This window comes from Thalassophryne amazonica, chromosome 20, assembly GCF_902500255.1.
Source record: "Thalassophryne amazonica chromosome 20, fThaAma1.1, whole genome shotgun sequence".
NCBI lineage: Eukaryota > Metazoa > Chordata > Actinopteri > Batrachoidiformes > Batrachoididae > Thalassophryne > Thalassophryne amazonica.
Genome location: NC_047122.1, coordinates 35,188,320 through 35,204,717, shown reverse-complemented (window position 1 = coordinate 35,204,717; position 16,398 = coordinate 35,188,320). Strand labels below are relative to the sequence as shown.

The 16,398-nt window shown below is 41.8% G+C and overlaps 1 protein-coding gene across 4 annotated transcripts in view; it reads left to right on the top strand.

The window, feature by feature from the left end:
• The window catches only part of LOC117501699 (RNA-binding motif, single-stranded-interacting protein 3), a 467,438-nt gene that overhangs the window by 195,056 nt on the left and 255,984 nt on the right, over positions 1-16,398 (top strand). For all 4 annotated transcript variants that reach the window (XM_034160656.1, XM_034160655.1, XM_034160658.1 and 1 more), the window contains exon 4: positions 6,225-6,316. In XM_034160656.1, coding sequence (XP_034016547.1) covers positions 6,225-6,316 — 92 coding nt within the window. The remainder of the gene's footprint in view (positions 1-6,224; positions 6,317-16,398) is intronic.

Here is a 16,398-nt window from a genome sequence, read left to right as displayed (position 1 = left end):
AACCACACAGCAATTTGTGTCATTGTGTTAAAATGCCCAGTCACCGGCCTGTTAGCAGGTACCTGCTAGCAGCCTTTTAGCACCTGGTCAAATCAACAACATCCCTAAATATGCATCATTTTACTTCTTCTTCTACTACTACTACTACTAATAATAATAATAATAATAATAATAATAATTTCTTTGTGTAGCGCTTTCACAGTCTAAATACAAAGTACTTCACAATATCAGCTGCAACTAAAACATAATATTCAAGCAATAATACAGTTAATAATAATTTTAAAATTACAACAAAAAAGTACTTTAATACAAAAGCACAAATTAGCACACCCATTTATGGCTTAAAATGGAATAAACTAAGGAGTTGAATAAAAATTCTCCCCTGTACACTTATTATGAATCAAGAAACTATTTATATAGACCAAAACTGGTTTGATACCACTGTAAAAATGCTTATTTCTAATGTAAAGTTTGACATTTTGACATGGGGTTCTTTGGGGATTAATTAACTTTTGGAACCATCCTCAACTGGCCACTCAAGGAGCTGAAGCTTTTGATACTTTGTTTTGGCTTCATTTTTCAGCAGTGGAGATTGCTGCTTGGTTTAATTCCAAAATAATCCAGGGCATATGAATTTTTTAAGACTGTGTTTGAATCCAGATGTTTTTCCTCCAACTCTTCATATTTCCACAATTAAAGAGCCCCCCCCCCCCCCCCCCACTCTCTATCAGTGGGCCATTAATCAGTCCTCTTGCTCGATTTCTCTTTGGCCTCAGGTTGTAATTTTCACATTTCACCACACTCTTTCACAGGACACACACATACGCAGACAGGAAGCACGTGGCATGTCTGCGGGCGACGGTGTTGTCTGTGCGCATGCGCACAAATGATGACTGTCATCATTTGTACATCATTTGTTCGCACCCATTACGCTTTTCTAATTACAGTTTCCGTCTGATACAGTGGATCAGAGGGCGCCATTGACTTCTTTTAATCCCCCACCAAATTTTAATTAACACAGACATGACCTACTGTCTCCAATACGTCCCAGAGAACGTCTGGATCACAATAACTCATAAATCACAGCTGCACATTTCATTCCCGCTGCTTTGCTCTGCTGATGAATTTCAAGACGGGGGCCGGTGGCTGTTGATGTCAGGAAAAATACGGACGCAGGTGAGAGAACGTGAGGGAGACAGACAGAAAGCGCACAGACAAGTGAGCAGGATGGACAGAGATGGAAGAGAGTGACTGTGTGAGGAGGAAGAGGAATGGCAGCGGCTCCGGTGCGCTGTCAAGCTTTGAAAGATTTGTTACTGGGGAGAGGATTATGGCGGCTATGAAATGGGGTTATGTTAATATGCAACACGATGTGGGACAGCTGGTTTCACGCTCTCAGAAAATAAAAAAGGCAGAATATCTTAAAACTGAAAATGACTCTGTAATATTCTGAGGAATTAGCCCACGTGTCTGTCTGTGTATGAACATGCTATAACACCCACCAACGCAGTGTTTGCACTTATTAGGAAACAAGGAGACTGTTAACCAATCTTTGCAGCTGGTATACATAACCTGTTTGATTTTTCCCAAAATTGACAACAATTTCTCTGTGGTGAAATGTAAAGTAATGTAACGTTAATTAAAAGTTCTAAAGTGCTTTTATTTCTGTAGTATATCACAAAACTACAACAATTTTTATAGTTGATAAAATATTTATTTGTGGGAATTCATTCTGGAATTTTAATAATAATAATAATAATAATAATAATAATAATAATAATAATAATGGCAAAAGAAAAGTATTTATATAGCAATTCCAGTCAGAAGATTTGAAAGTGCTGTCTGTAATAAATGTCAGACATGATGGTTGAGAGCAGTGGTTTCCAAAGTGCAGGCCATGAGAGATCATTAAATATAAATTGTGTCATTTGAAATAATTAAACAAAGCTATGTGATTTAAATTGTGTGTAATTATTCACTTACCTTGGTTAGCCTTACATTTCATATATATATATATATATATATATATATATATATATATATATATATATATATATGTATGTGTGTGTGTGTGTGTGTGTGTGTGTGTTATACAGTTGTGCTCAAAATTTACATACCCTGGCTGAATTTTTTTATTTATTTTTTTTGGGGGGGGGGGGGGGGGGGCATTTTTCAGAGAATATGAATGATAACACAAAAACCTTTTTTCACTCATGGTTAGTGGTTGTGTGAAGCCATTTTTTGCCAACTCGCGGTGTTTACTCTTTTTAAAAAAACAACAGAAACTACCTAAATGACCCTGATCAAACGTTTACATACCCCCATTCTTAATATGGTGTATTGCCGTTTTAACACCAATGACAGCTTGGAGTCTTTTGTGGTAGTTGTGGACAAGGCGCTTTATTGTGTCTGATGGTAAAGCTGCCCATTCTTCTTGCCAAAAAGCCTCCAGTTCCTGGGCTGTCTTGCATGTTTGAGATCTCCCCAGAGTGGCTCAATGATATTGAGGTCAGGAGACTGAGATGGCCACTCCAGAACCTTCACTTTATTCTGCTGTAGCCAATGACACATTGACTTTGCCTTGTGTTTTGGATCATTGTCATGTTGGAACAGCCAAGTACGTCTCATGTGCAACATCTGGACTAATGAGTGCAAAGTTTCCGCCAATATTTTCTGATAAAATGATGCTGTGACTTTGTAGCTCACATATCCTTAAAACATCAGCAGTCTACCTCTGTGCTTCACAGTAGGAAGGGTGTACCTTTTATCATAGGCCTTGTTGATTCCTCTCCAAATGTAATGTTTATGGTTGTGGCCAAAATGTTTAATTTTGGTCTCATTACTTCAAATTACTTTGTTCTCTGTGCGTATTGTAAGCGGGATACTTTGTAGCATTTCCGTAGTAATGGCTTTCTTCTGGCGACTCAACCATGCAGCCCATTTTTCTTCAATTGCCTCCTTATTGTGCATCTTGAAACAGCCATACCACTTTTTTCAGAGAGCCCTGTATTTCAGCTGAAGTCATTTGTGGGTTTTTCTTTGCATCCTGAACAATTTTCCTGGCACCTGTTGCTGAAATTTTTGTTGGCCTACCTGACCGTGGATTGGTTCCAACAGAATCACTCATTTTCCACTTCTTAATTAGAGTTTGAACACTGCTGATTGACATTCTCAGTCCCTTGGATATCTTTTTATATCCCTTTCCTGCTTTATAGAGTTCAATTGCCTTTTCTTGACAATTTGTTTGCATTCCCAATGCCTCAGAAACCAGAAACGTCAGTGCAACACTGGATGAGAGATGCAAGGGTCTGTCAGGAACCCAGAAACTGACCTTTTATTCACACACTGATTACAAGAAAACAGATCACAGGTGAGGATGGTTAACTTTTGTAGCCATTCAAACCCGTTTGTGTCAACTTATGTGCATGTAATCATGCCAAAATGACCAGGGTATATAAACTTGTGATCAGGGTCATTTGGTTAGTTTCTGTTGTCATTATGATTACATGGCTTCACACAACCACTAACCCTGAGTCATAAAAGATTTTGTGTTGTCATTCATATTCTCTGATAAATGGCCAAAAAAATTGGCGATTTTTTTTTTTTTTTTTTTTTGGCCATTTTTCAGAGAATATGAATGATAACACAAACACTTTTTTTCACTCACGGTTAGTGGTTGGGTGAAGCTATTTATTGTCAAACAACCAGGTTTACTCTTTTTAAATCATAATGACTGTTGTGAAAGTGAAGTGACACGGACCCACAACAGGGGGCGTTAATGAATGGACAATGGATAAGCCAAAAAGTAACAATTTAATGTTGTGAATCGCACAACAACGTACAGACAATAACAATATGGTGGACTGTCAATCATACACCAGGTGACGTGTGGGCAGGCTCGACGATAGAAGATGCCTGGAGAGAGAAGAGCCGGATCCCCACACAGCTTCCACCACCAACGGAGCTGAAGAACACCGGAGCCGCCAAGCCCTGCGCCCCAGGTGGCCGCTGTCTTCAGCAGTCAGACCCGGTACTGCTGGCAGAAAACAGAAACAGTCCAGATGAGTGTGAGTTCGCACACTCAGTAATCCCACAGTCTGTCTTAAGTAAAGGAGGGAAAATCTCCACCTCCAATCACACACACTCGTGCAGCTCCTGGTCAACCACTTATCTGAGTTGGGGTGTGAGGCGAAGCCGTCGCTGTCACACCAAACGCCAATCCTCCAGATAAGGAAACACTCCAGGAAAACGGCTGCAAATAGAAGTTCAGGTTAAACACACACAGTGTCAGGCAGCAGAGAAATTACCTGAATGGTAGTTGATTTCTCGGCGAGGAGGTGGAGTTGCAGTCCGGTCTTTGTAGTGGTGGTGATGGGTGACAGCTTGTGTTGATTGATGACAGCTGTCACCTCCAGCAAAGCCAACGCCCTCTCGTGCTTGGAGCCCGCACTCCAAGCAGGGCGCCATCTTGTGGTGGTGGGCCAGCAGTACCTCCTCTTCAGCGGCCCACACAACGACAACACAAACCACCCAAATGACCCTGATCAAAAGTTTACATGCTCCTTTTCTTAATACCATATGTTGCTCCCTTTAACATCAGTGACAGCTTGGAGGCTTTTGTGGTGGTTGTGGACGAGGCTCTCTGATGGTAAAGCTGCCACTGAATATGTCTTGGACTTTATTTACATTAATTACAAAGAAATACAAAGAGTATGGCACTTTATGGTAGTAGACAGTGACATGGAATAGACAGTTCTCAAAAACTGAGTGACTGTGCAAGAAGGAGAAGAGTGAGGAAAGCCACCAAGACACCCAGACAACCCAGGAGAAGTTATGGGCTTATGTGGCTGTGACTGGAGAAATTGTGCACAGTGCATATTCTGCATTTTGCATCACTACTCTTAGCTTCATAGTGGAGTAGAGCAGAGAAGGATTTTCTTTCCCCAAAACAGATCAAATCCAAGCTTGCATCTCAGGTGCACCTTCTGGCAATTTGTAGCTAAACTTTCAGGTCTTCTTTTTAAGAAAATCCTCCTCTATACCACTTCATCATGAAGATGGATAAGTGGTGATACAAAATGCAAAGTTAGATAGATAGATAGATAGATAGATAGATAGATAGATAGATAGATAGATAGATAGATAGATAGATAGATAGATAGATAGATAGATAGATAGATAGATAGATAGATAGATAGATAGATAGATAGATAGATAGATAGATAGATAGATAGATAGATAGATAGATAGATAGATAGACAGACAGACACAGGCACACACACTTCATTTTGTCAAGACTGCGATTAAAGGTTTTGGGTGCTTGCTTTTCAGATTTGAAAGTGGGCCCCTTCATTCTTAAGTTTGCAAATAATTGGTCTTGAAGTTTTAGAGGTGGGCTTGGGATCCGACTATCCTTGGTTCGAGTCCCTGTCATACTGGGAAATCACTGAACGTCCCTTACATCCCTTGTGCGGTTGAGCACCTTACATAACAGTAATCTGATACTGTGTGTGAGGCATGATTTAAAGCACTTTGAGCATCTGCATCAAATGCAAAAAGCTTTAAATAAATACAGTCCATTTGTCCCAAAACCATCCTGGGCGAGAACCAGTCGACCCCTCGTGTGGAACATATTGTTCCAGATTCTCGTTTTTGGCTCAGGGTAGGCACAACAGATCAAGTATACACCTGTATGTTGATTTTGCACAAGTTTTAAGCCTTCCGGAATGGGCACTGGTTGTGATAAATTGGGATGAATTGTCATAGAATCAAGTGCACCATGTGGGCACTAAGCTGTCCCTAGGTGACCCCTCGGGTATATCTTTTTAAAATCACAATATTCATTCTCCTTGGAAAAAAAAATTATTGAAATACAAGTAAGATCTTTGTTGAGTGTTCATATCAGTGGTCATGTGCTTCACGTGTGTTTTTGCATGCATGTAGGTAGTCAGGGTGCCGGGATTTGTTATTACTAAATCGCTCATCCGTGCTACTAATTAAGATGCATAACATCCCCTTATGAACGTCAGTGTTGCTAATTATCAAACAATGTAGTGCTCACCAGATATGAGAACTGGCAGCCTCAGTAGTTGTGTTACCAACCTATTACTGCTACAATTACCAAGTGCCTGTCATTATCCTTGTTAGTCATCCGCCTTCATTTTTTTTTGTCTTTACTAATGTTGATTGTATTCTTCTCTGTCTCCCGTCTTTTCTGTCTCCAGGTTACGGCTTTGTGGATTTCGACAGCCCGGCTGCGGCGCAGAAGGCCGTGTCATCGCTTAAAGCCACCGGGGTTCAGGCCCAGATGGCCAAGGTAAAATAAAAACAACAAATCGGCACTTCCTCTTACGTTCCCGCTCTGTTGTTGCCTCCAGGGATTTGAAAATCGTACACTTAACACGTCTAATTGATGTTGATGGATGTGAAAGCCGCCCGCGTCCACACTGGTTTTGTCCATAAACATGTTTTTATAGAATGTAATTTTCTACGGCGCTTGCTGTTTAATGACACACTCGCTCGCTCTGATATCTGAAGTCTCTTAAATGTGGGTTGTTAAAAGTGTTTGTTTATTGTTATGTGACAAGTTGGAAGGCGACTGCGGTTCATGTAGGCCTGTTTTATCTTGCTGACACTCTCTCCCCGCTGAGTGTGACAGGCCAGAACTGTGGTCTCACACAAGCCAGCGTCAAGATTTCACTCCTGTATGCTTGGCTGCTTCCGTCTGTGTGTGTGTGTGAGAGAGTGTGTGCTGCTTTATTCCGTCCAACACTTTGGCTGGTGGTGCACAAACTGGCCCTGCTCTGACGTTTGACCGGCCACTTGTCCTGTGCTCTGCGGTGTTATTAGCCTGCTAAAGTGGAAGCAGATGACGAATTCTCTTTTAGTTGTGGTACTTTTAGAAGACTCTAGGAAGTGTGCCCAATGTTTTCACATTGACCGGCATAGTCGCTCATCGGGGGAGGGGGGTAGAAGAAGAAGAGGGAGGAAAAAACCTGGAAAGTTAAGCATTTGTTAACAACTTGTTCCAAAAACTGTGCACTTTGAGAGTGAGCAAAACCTGGATTCCAGGGGAATTTTTTCCCGATTCTTCTCGTCCCCTCAAGCAGATTGTTGGACTGGTTGTACGTGGTCTATTAGATAATAAACCGACCCTTTTATTTATTTTTTTTAACTATATGGATTTGAATGACGTGCGATTCCACCAATCATGCTTGAACCCTCGTGCGCATGCGTGAGTTTTTTCATGCGTCGGTGACGTAATTTCCCTGTGGGCAGGCCTTGAGTGAGATGTGGTCCCGCTCTCTCGGCTGAATTCCTTTGTTTCACACGCTGCTCGAGACGGGGCGCGTTGCTTTATCAACATTTTTTCTGGACCTGTGAGGAATATCCGAGTGGACTATTCGAGAAATTAAGCTGGTTTTCGGTGAAAAGTTTAACGGCTGATGAGAGATTATGGGGTGTTTCTATCGGTGTAAGGACTTCCCACAGAGCAGGACGTCGCGCAGTGCTTCCAGGCGCCGTCTTCGGCCTGTTTCGACCTGAAAACATCCTAATTTAAGGCTTAATTCACCCAGGACGTCGTGAGAGAACAGAGAAGATTCAGAAGAGGCCGGCATGAGGACTTTATGCGGACATTCCACTGTTTAAGGACATTTTTTAATGAAAGACGTGCGCGCGACAGGAAAAACACCTCCGTGTTGAAAACCATTTGTAAAATTCAGGCAGCTTTTGATGGCTTTCAACAAGTGAGTAACTGAGAAATTGTTTAACAGCTTGGGCATGTTCCAACTTGCCCGTTAAGGTTTCCAACGGAGGTGTTTTTCCTGTCGCGACCCCCCGCGGCCAGGTCCGGCCCGACATGCGACTCTGCCCGCACGTTCTTTCATTACAAAATGTCTGTTAACAATGGAATGTACGAATAAACTCCTCATGCCGACTTCTTCTGAAAGTTCTCTGTTCTCTGATGACTTCCTGGGTCAACAGAGCCTGAAATGTGGAAGTTTTCAACTTGAAACGGTGAGACGCTGCCGCCTCGAAGCGCAGATCACCGTCAGGCGCCGTGGGCCGTCCTTAAAGCGACACTACCAGACCAAAATCTCATCTTTTCAATGGGGTTTTGGGCAAATTACATGCAAACAAAGTGAAAATACAAAGACAAAGTGAGGATGCGGTGAGAAAGTGGACATGTGTTGCGGTTTGTTTATGATCCGGAGCACAAACGTGTCGAGGTGGTTTTGCAGGCGAGAGAACAGAGCTACTCTGGTTAGCTGTGTAGGCTAACACTTACCAACACGACGTCTCCCACCTCCTCGCCTTTTCTTCTCCACTGGGAACCAAAAAAAAACATACTTTTCACGACTGCTTCGGTGATTGCAGCCAAAAACAAACCTTACACCATTTATCGGTGTGACATTATGCTGTGTATATATTAAATGGAGGTCCCCGTAAGTGGTCATATCCCACGATATCACTGAGGGTTCAAACAAGACTGTGGTCTCCTTTTGTCCCTGCTGTACTCAGACCAGATCAGCTCAGCTACTGGCCAGGTGGCAACAATGGAACACTCCTGATTCAGCTCATTATGTGCAGTTAGAGCAGGAAGAAATAGAAAATGCACAGTACTTTGGGTCCCCAGAAGCAAGATTGGGAAACACTGCATTAAAAGACGGGTGATTGTTCAGCTTTCCTTTAATTTTATTTCTTATATATGTGAACGTACCTATATTGAATTGCTGACCCATGAGTAGGCCTGCTAATCAGACTTGTTAATGCAGTAAATTCAAGTCATTTTCAGGGGAAAATGGTCAAGTGAATCAAATAGGAACTTGGAGTCTCTGAATAATAAAGATCAGAATCCATTATCTTGTCATCATAACAACTGACATACATTGAGGAGTGATTTACTCAAATTTTGGCTGTAGAAATAGAAACTTGGAGTGCTGAAGTAGTTTCAGCTCAAGATCTACAGTGTGTTTAGCAGACACGTAAGTGGACAGGCAAGTGAAGTTTTTATCGTTGTTGTTGTTGATATGTGAGTCATACGATCAGCTTTGTGATACTGGTTTTGGAAATGTGGCACTATGATGGCCTCTTAGCCTGTCTAACACATTTCTTTTCCTCCACAAATTGTATTTGTTTCTGAGGAAGTGCTCACGTCAGTCTAGCTCTGATCGTCCTGTCCTTCTTCCTCCATTTTCTGATGCAGTTTTTCCATTTACATGCTTGCACAGACTGAGGAATCATCATAGGCTGAGCCTCAGCAGGGTCTCCTCTCCGGTCATACATGATAGATGAGACTGCACGGTGAAGCCGGGCTATTTTTGTAATATTTGATGATTTGCTGGTGTCAGAATACCTAAATAGGTGAGCAAAATGTCAGTAGCATTAAAGTGATGAATATGGTGATAGCCATGAGGGTAAACTATGAGTGATTCTCTCAGGCTAGATGGTCTTGATTTGCTCTTATCTACACACAAAAAAAGCCTCCTCCCACCCCCTTCAAGCCAAAGATGCCTGATGAGACGGAGAACAGCAATGGTGGCAGTGAAGATGACAGAATTGATGATAGCGATGAAGGTGGCAATTATTTTGATCAAATGGGATGAGATCTGACAGGAGGAGATGATATTCCGCGTGGTGCTCAGGTGTGCCATTTCTCAAATGCACCATTTGGCCGTTTCCTCTCCCCACCAGTGTCCTTCTTCCAATATTTATAAGAGGCCAGGCTCTTAGAATACAGATAAGAAGGAGTGCTCCCTGCCCGTTTTGTTTTAAGACCGCACTTTGCATCGCTCACCTTTTCTCAGTCAATATTTCCAGGAGAGAGAGGCCTTGCATCCCAGCACAAAAGAGCTGACCTTTTTAAGAATGTTTGTACTTGTGCCTGGACATATTTACAAAATCATTTTCTATTAGCATTATGTATATATTTATTTCTGTCCCGTTAACTAAATGGAAGGACCCACAGTTCTGGGCTGTTATCACACTTGTGAGAGACATTAGGAAGCAGTTTCTCTTTTATACACTCTCTCTGTACCTCTCTGATGCCTCTTTACCAGGTATCACCGCCATTATTCTACCTGCTCCTCCTCACATTGCCACTTGGGTCCTTCTCTTACAGTGGCCGATAGAGGCCACAAACACTTAAAATTAAGACAACACCAGCAATGCAGAAACTTTTACAAAATAAACAAAAACGCACACATATTTTCAATAAATCATTTCAAACTGGAATTGTTCCAAATTGTATGAAAGTGGCAAAAGTGATACCTTTATTTAAATCTGGTAGCAAGCATCTTTTGACTAATTACAGGCCTGTGTCTCTATTGTCACAATGTTCAAAGATAATTGTGTTATAAACCAGTCACCATTTGTTTTATTATACATTTGTGTAGTTAATAAAATTATCTTCACGGACGATTCATTCGCGCGCACGTGAACAAAAGAAAAAAAAAACTGGCTGCTGCTGCAGTTCATCGCTCTCCCCTCAAACTCTATCATAATTGTGTTAAATAAATAAAGGACAAAAGGTACATAAGTCCTGCTCACAGGCTGATTGCCAGAGACAGGACATGTCCACATCAAGTATAAACTCCAGACATCTCCATGTCACTACATATCCAGTCCCTGTTTGTTCATCGCAGCGTGACAAGATGTAAAAGCTCAGATTTTTCAACTTGGGGAAGAGGGCGACGCAATTCAACACGATATTACGCCACAAAGGCACCAACCGCTCACTTTATTTGCGTCGCTTGATTCGCGTCCATCGCGTCACATTGTGTGGCTTGGACTTTTGTGGCGCCACGAGTCCTTCCATAGGGATTACATGGCAACCTCTCGCCGCCGTCGCTCGCGTGGTGTCCAGTGTGAACGCGGCATAAGTAACATTCCCACCAGGTTTGGTGAAAATCCGTCCTGCCATTTCGTAGTTATTTTGCACACACACACACGCACAGGAGAGTTAACAATACCCTGCATGCACGGCAGAAACCTCTTTCTGTGTTGTTAGTGCTTCCTTTGTGTTGTGGAGCTTTGCATTATGTCTGTTTTTATTTTATTTTTATGGGTGCATCGTGTGAATTTGCAGCAGATACATCATCAGATTCAATTTCTGCATGTGTTTCAGGTTTATTTGTTTGTGTTCTCTGTACTTGCAAGCACCCCCCACCACCACCAATTACTCAGGCATTTTAAGGCAACTACTGGATGGTTAATTGATGCAGGTGTGTGTGTGTGTGTTAGATTGTAATGTTGTGGGTTCTATCAGCCAGCGTAGAGAACAAATACGCGGCCATATGAAGGAGGTGCAGGTAGACTGAAGCCAGGTAAAGAGACGGAGGTTGCATGATGTCCTGCAGGTTGTATTTGTGTTTTTGTGATGCAGCTACCTGTTGTTGAATTGATGCAGGCTTATTTTGCATTTGTGTTTTCCACATTTGCTTATGTTTTCTTGATTTGGAAGTGCTGTAGCCTCTCTTCCTGTAGTGCTGTTTTTTGTTTGTTTGTTTGTTTTTTTCCCCTGCCTCACACTCACACATTCATAAACACATTTGTATTCACATCATCCATGCACACTCCTGCCAAACATCCAATGACGGCAATTTATTCCCATCAATAATTAACAGCAGCCCGTCTCCGTAGCCGTCTACCTGTCAAGGTGTCTCTTACGCCTTCAGTTATGTCACGCCAGACCCGCGGTTCTGGAACAAAGGCCTGGGTGAGCTGTGAAGGGAAGCGCACGCTCGCTACGATTTCCACAGTAAGAACATTAAGCCTCGTTCTCTCAGTCCCTCTGCTCCTTTTTGTCACATATATCTCTCCACAACAAAGTAATAAACGAATAGCAAGTCAGAGCCAGAGGCTTTAAGCTCATTAAATAAAACCGTCACAGTAATCAAGTTGCACCTTCTTTTTTTTTTCCTGCCTCGATGCCACTAAAATGCTTTTATTAAGGTGCCTTCTTTTAAGCACAACTGCAGAGGAGGCATGGAGACAGAAACGAAGGGAAAATAGAAGCATCATTTGATTTCCACTTCTGCTGCGAATGTAACGGCCTGCTGTCTCTCTCCTTTTACTCCCCTCGGAATTTGAAGCACGGCGGCATGAGAGATGAAACATCGCCTTGCTTTTGTCTTGCCTTCCCCCAAGGATGGTGACAGCAAGAGGGACGAGAGGAGCCGTAATTTAGACACCAAAAGGACACCCCCCCCACACCTCCCTTCCTGTCATTCACCTCTGCACAAGTCACAGATAAGCTACGTTAGCATCGCCATGCAGCGTGGGTTTGCGAGTGCACATTTGTGCATACGCATAGCATTTTAATCATTTGTGCAAATGCAAATGCACGTGAATTCAGTATATAAATCCAAACCTCTGTTCATATCTGCATGCACATAGATGCTCCCTCAAATATTGTGAGTTTACATACAATATGCTGACAGTACTTAAACAGCAGTAATTCCTGGATATATTGTATATATTGCAAAAATAATGCTTCATAGGATTTATTCAATAGGAAAAAAATAAGGCACAAGGGGACGTAAGCGGAACATCATTATGCAGGCGAGGCCAGAAATGAAAATTCATACTTTGGTTCACTGTCAAATGTACATTTCTGCACCTAGAAGACGAGATCAATTTTTAATAGGTGTATAAAGATGAACTGATTAAAGATTCTGAGCTACATTGATACACAACCACAGATCTGAACAAGATTATGTGAAAAAATTGATCAAATAAAATGGGCTGTCAAAAGCCAAATTTACACACACAGTGTGTAAATTCTGTACTTATTTGTGTTTAAAACCCACATGAGAAGAAATATCAGGCTGTACCGCATCAAGTTAATGATGCCTTAAAATTCTCAGCTGTAGTTTAAAATCTCACATTACAAACTGCCTGTGGGCAGTAAAGTTATAAACCTGAACAGTCACTCCAATGGGAGTCATGCTAATATTAGCAACTAAAGCTAATTCTCTTGGGGACTGGCACTTACCGCTTTGTCACATTTGCTACACGAGACAAAGGCAAAGCAACCAGCTGCCATTTATTTTTAATCAAAGTGGCTGTTTTACAGAAACAACAGACAAATGGTTGCTATGCCACCAGCTAGGCGGAGCCTTAGTACGTAGATAAGAAGTCTGTTTTATGCACATGCTGAGCGACATGACATGGCGACTGCTGCTAATCACAGTGATGACAGCGTGAGGACAGCTTGAAAATTATTACTTGATTACGTGAACAAAATACTCCAAAATGGTAGAATATGCTCCCAGACCATTATATTTTTGTATAAATTTAATGTATTTGGGATTTTTTTTCCTCTTATATTTTGTAAAGGTTGGCAAGAAATAAGCACTTTTAAATCTAAAAATGTTTCTGTAAGTAGATAATAACTCTGAGGTGATTTACAAGACATCTTGCAGAGGTGTGAGCAGTCACTGTGAAACACGTTTTATGGAAACAAATCAAACGGGTCCAGTTTGGTGACATCAGAGCTGCATCTCTGCTTTTTGCAGATGATGTGGTTCTGTTGGCTTCATCAGGCAGTGACGTCCGATGCGCACTGAACAGGATTGAGGCCGAGTGTGAAGTAAATGGGATGAGAATCACCACCTCCAAAACTGAGACCACGGTCCTCTGTCGGAAAAGGGTGGATTATCCACTCTGGGTCAGAGGGGAGGTACTGCCCACATGGAGGAGTTTAAGTATCTTGGGGTTTTGTTCACAAGTGTGGGTATGCTGGAGTTTGAGATTGATAGACTGATTGGAATGGCGTTGGACGTTTTACGGATGCTGTACCGGACTGTCCAGAAGAAGGAGCTGAGCCAGAAGTCAGTGCTCTCAATTTACCAGTCAGTTTACACTTCCATCCTCACCTATGGTCATGAACTTTGAGTAATGACCGAAAGAATAGTATCTATCAGGTATCTGGGCTTAAACTCCAGGACAGGCTGACAAGCTTGACTATCCAGGAGAGACTCGGAGTAGAACTGCTTCTTCACATTGAAAGGAGCCAGCTGAGGTGGATTCCCTGGGAAGAATTAGGGGATGTTAACCCCCAAAACATGAATCAGCTGCAAATCGTGAATTATCCACAATTCTGTAATTGCAAAACGTGACTACTGAAAATATATCTCCCAAAACGTCAATGTGGGTCTCACAAAACATGAATATCATTATCATTATATCATATATATATATATATATATATATATATATATATATATATATACTCACGGAGGACAGAAACCTCCCCCTCCGGTAAACAGCTCAATAATCTTAAGAGAAACGTTGTAGAAAAACAAACACTAGTTTCTAACCTCAGGAAGGTAGACAACAAGCTACAACCTTATTTTTGTCCATATGAACCGTCCTCTGAGCTGGAAATAATAGTATTGATCTGAACACCAGTAATTCATCTGTAAACTGAAATCTATAAACTACTTAAACTGAACAAAAAACACACACACACACATATATATATCTCATGAATAATATTCACGTTTTGCGAGGCCTGCATTCACGTTTTGTGAGACTCGGGTCAGGTTTTTGGAGATATTTTTTCAGTATTCACATTTTGCAATTAGCGGTTTGTGGATAATTCACGATTTGGAGCTAATTCCCATTTTGGGAGTTAACAGTGACTTGGCTGAGGATAGGGAAACTTGGGAGGACCTGCTTAGTCTGCTGTCACCTCAATCCAGATCAGGATAAGTGTCAGAAAATGAACGAATGAAATCAATTGAACTATGGTTCCGTCCAAAGAAAAGCTTATAGTGACACCTAGTACCAAAGACATCCAGTCATCATCTTAGGTCACTGGTTTGCGTCCAAGTCTCAAAACCATACAGTAAGACAAGAAGCACCCGGACCCCAGAGACTTGAACCTTTGTTCTCCTGTATAGGTATCAGCATCACCAAAAACCTCTGTCCAGCATCCTCATGGCTCCATAAGTTTTTCATGGACTCAAGGGTCTTCATTGTGTTGTACGTACTAAATAAAAGACAAGAATAAAGCCTAAACATATCAGACTTCACACTAAACGCCGCTGTTTCCATAATGAAAACAGGCGTGATGATATACTGCGGTATTGGCTGTTTGTTCCACCTTCGGTGTGCCTCTGAGAGCCTTTTATGCTTCCTCATATTGTGGACTCTATTCTCCGCTCCACTTTGCTTGGCTTGAGCTCCCAGCTGAAAAAAAAAAAAAAAACCTGACGCGTTGAGCAGACAGAATGATAACAGGTAAGCGGCGCATCGCGCTTCACAGATGCAAACCTGTCAACCAGCCATTCGCCTCACTCTCCGCAGGCTGCCATTTTCCCCTTGAGCCAATCAGACTGAATTATGGGAAGGGCACCCTCGATTGTGGTGTCTGTGTCTGAGAGGTAATTCTGCCTGACAGCTGCTTGCTTTCAGACAACAGCCAGCCTTTATGGAAATCATCTCTACCTATTCTCGGTGCCGTCAGCTTCTGCTGATAACGGCTCAGATGAAAACAAAGCTGTCCTTTTCTACCTTCTTCTTTTTTTTTCTCTACACTTCTTCCTTCTCTCATAATGGACAGCCTAGAATTAGCAAAACAACTCCAACATCCTTTGACGTTTGACAGTGTACACCGTGCTTTGAAGTCGCTCATTTTCTGGAGTTATTTGGACGTGACTAGAAGTTCTACCTGCGGTGTCTGATTTCATTTTATCCTTCAGTCTTTCTGTGAGAATTTCCGACCGGATTTGATTTTGGATTTTGGAGATCTCAGCTGTGACATTCATGTTTCTGGGTGATTGGCCGCTGAGATTGAGAGAGGCTTGAGAAGAGCCTATGGAGCCACGAGTTCACTAGACAGACATGTTGGTGACTTGATACCGATGCATGAGAACAGAGGTCTATGTCTTTAGGTTTCTGGTGCTTCCTGTCTTAATGTAGTATGGTAATGACACTTGGATACTAAAGAGGGACCAAAGGAGATAACCATAAATGCCACTAAACTAATACTGTACCAGCTATATACTGGTTTAAACCCTCTGTGATGTAACACAAAGATTTTCTGAATAGCTGGTTTGAATGTCAAATATGGTGGTTCCAAATGTCCCCATCTTGGCAGTGCCTGACGTGATTTATCTCAGGTATGAATAGAACCAGATTAAATAAGATTGCAGTGTAAACAGAAGTATTATTTTGCTTTCGATTCAGTTATTCAAAATGTTAAATTCTGTAGTTTCCTATTGCACTTGAAGGCGCCATCAGTTCGTTCACCCCCACGTGGGCAGTACCTAACCCTTTGAACAGCCAGTTAGCAGCATGTAAGTTACAACCCCAATTCCAGTGAAGTTGGGATGTTGTGTAAAATGTAAATAAAAACAGAATACAATTATTTGCAAATCCTCTTCTAAC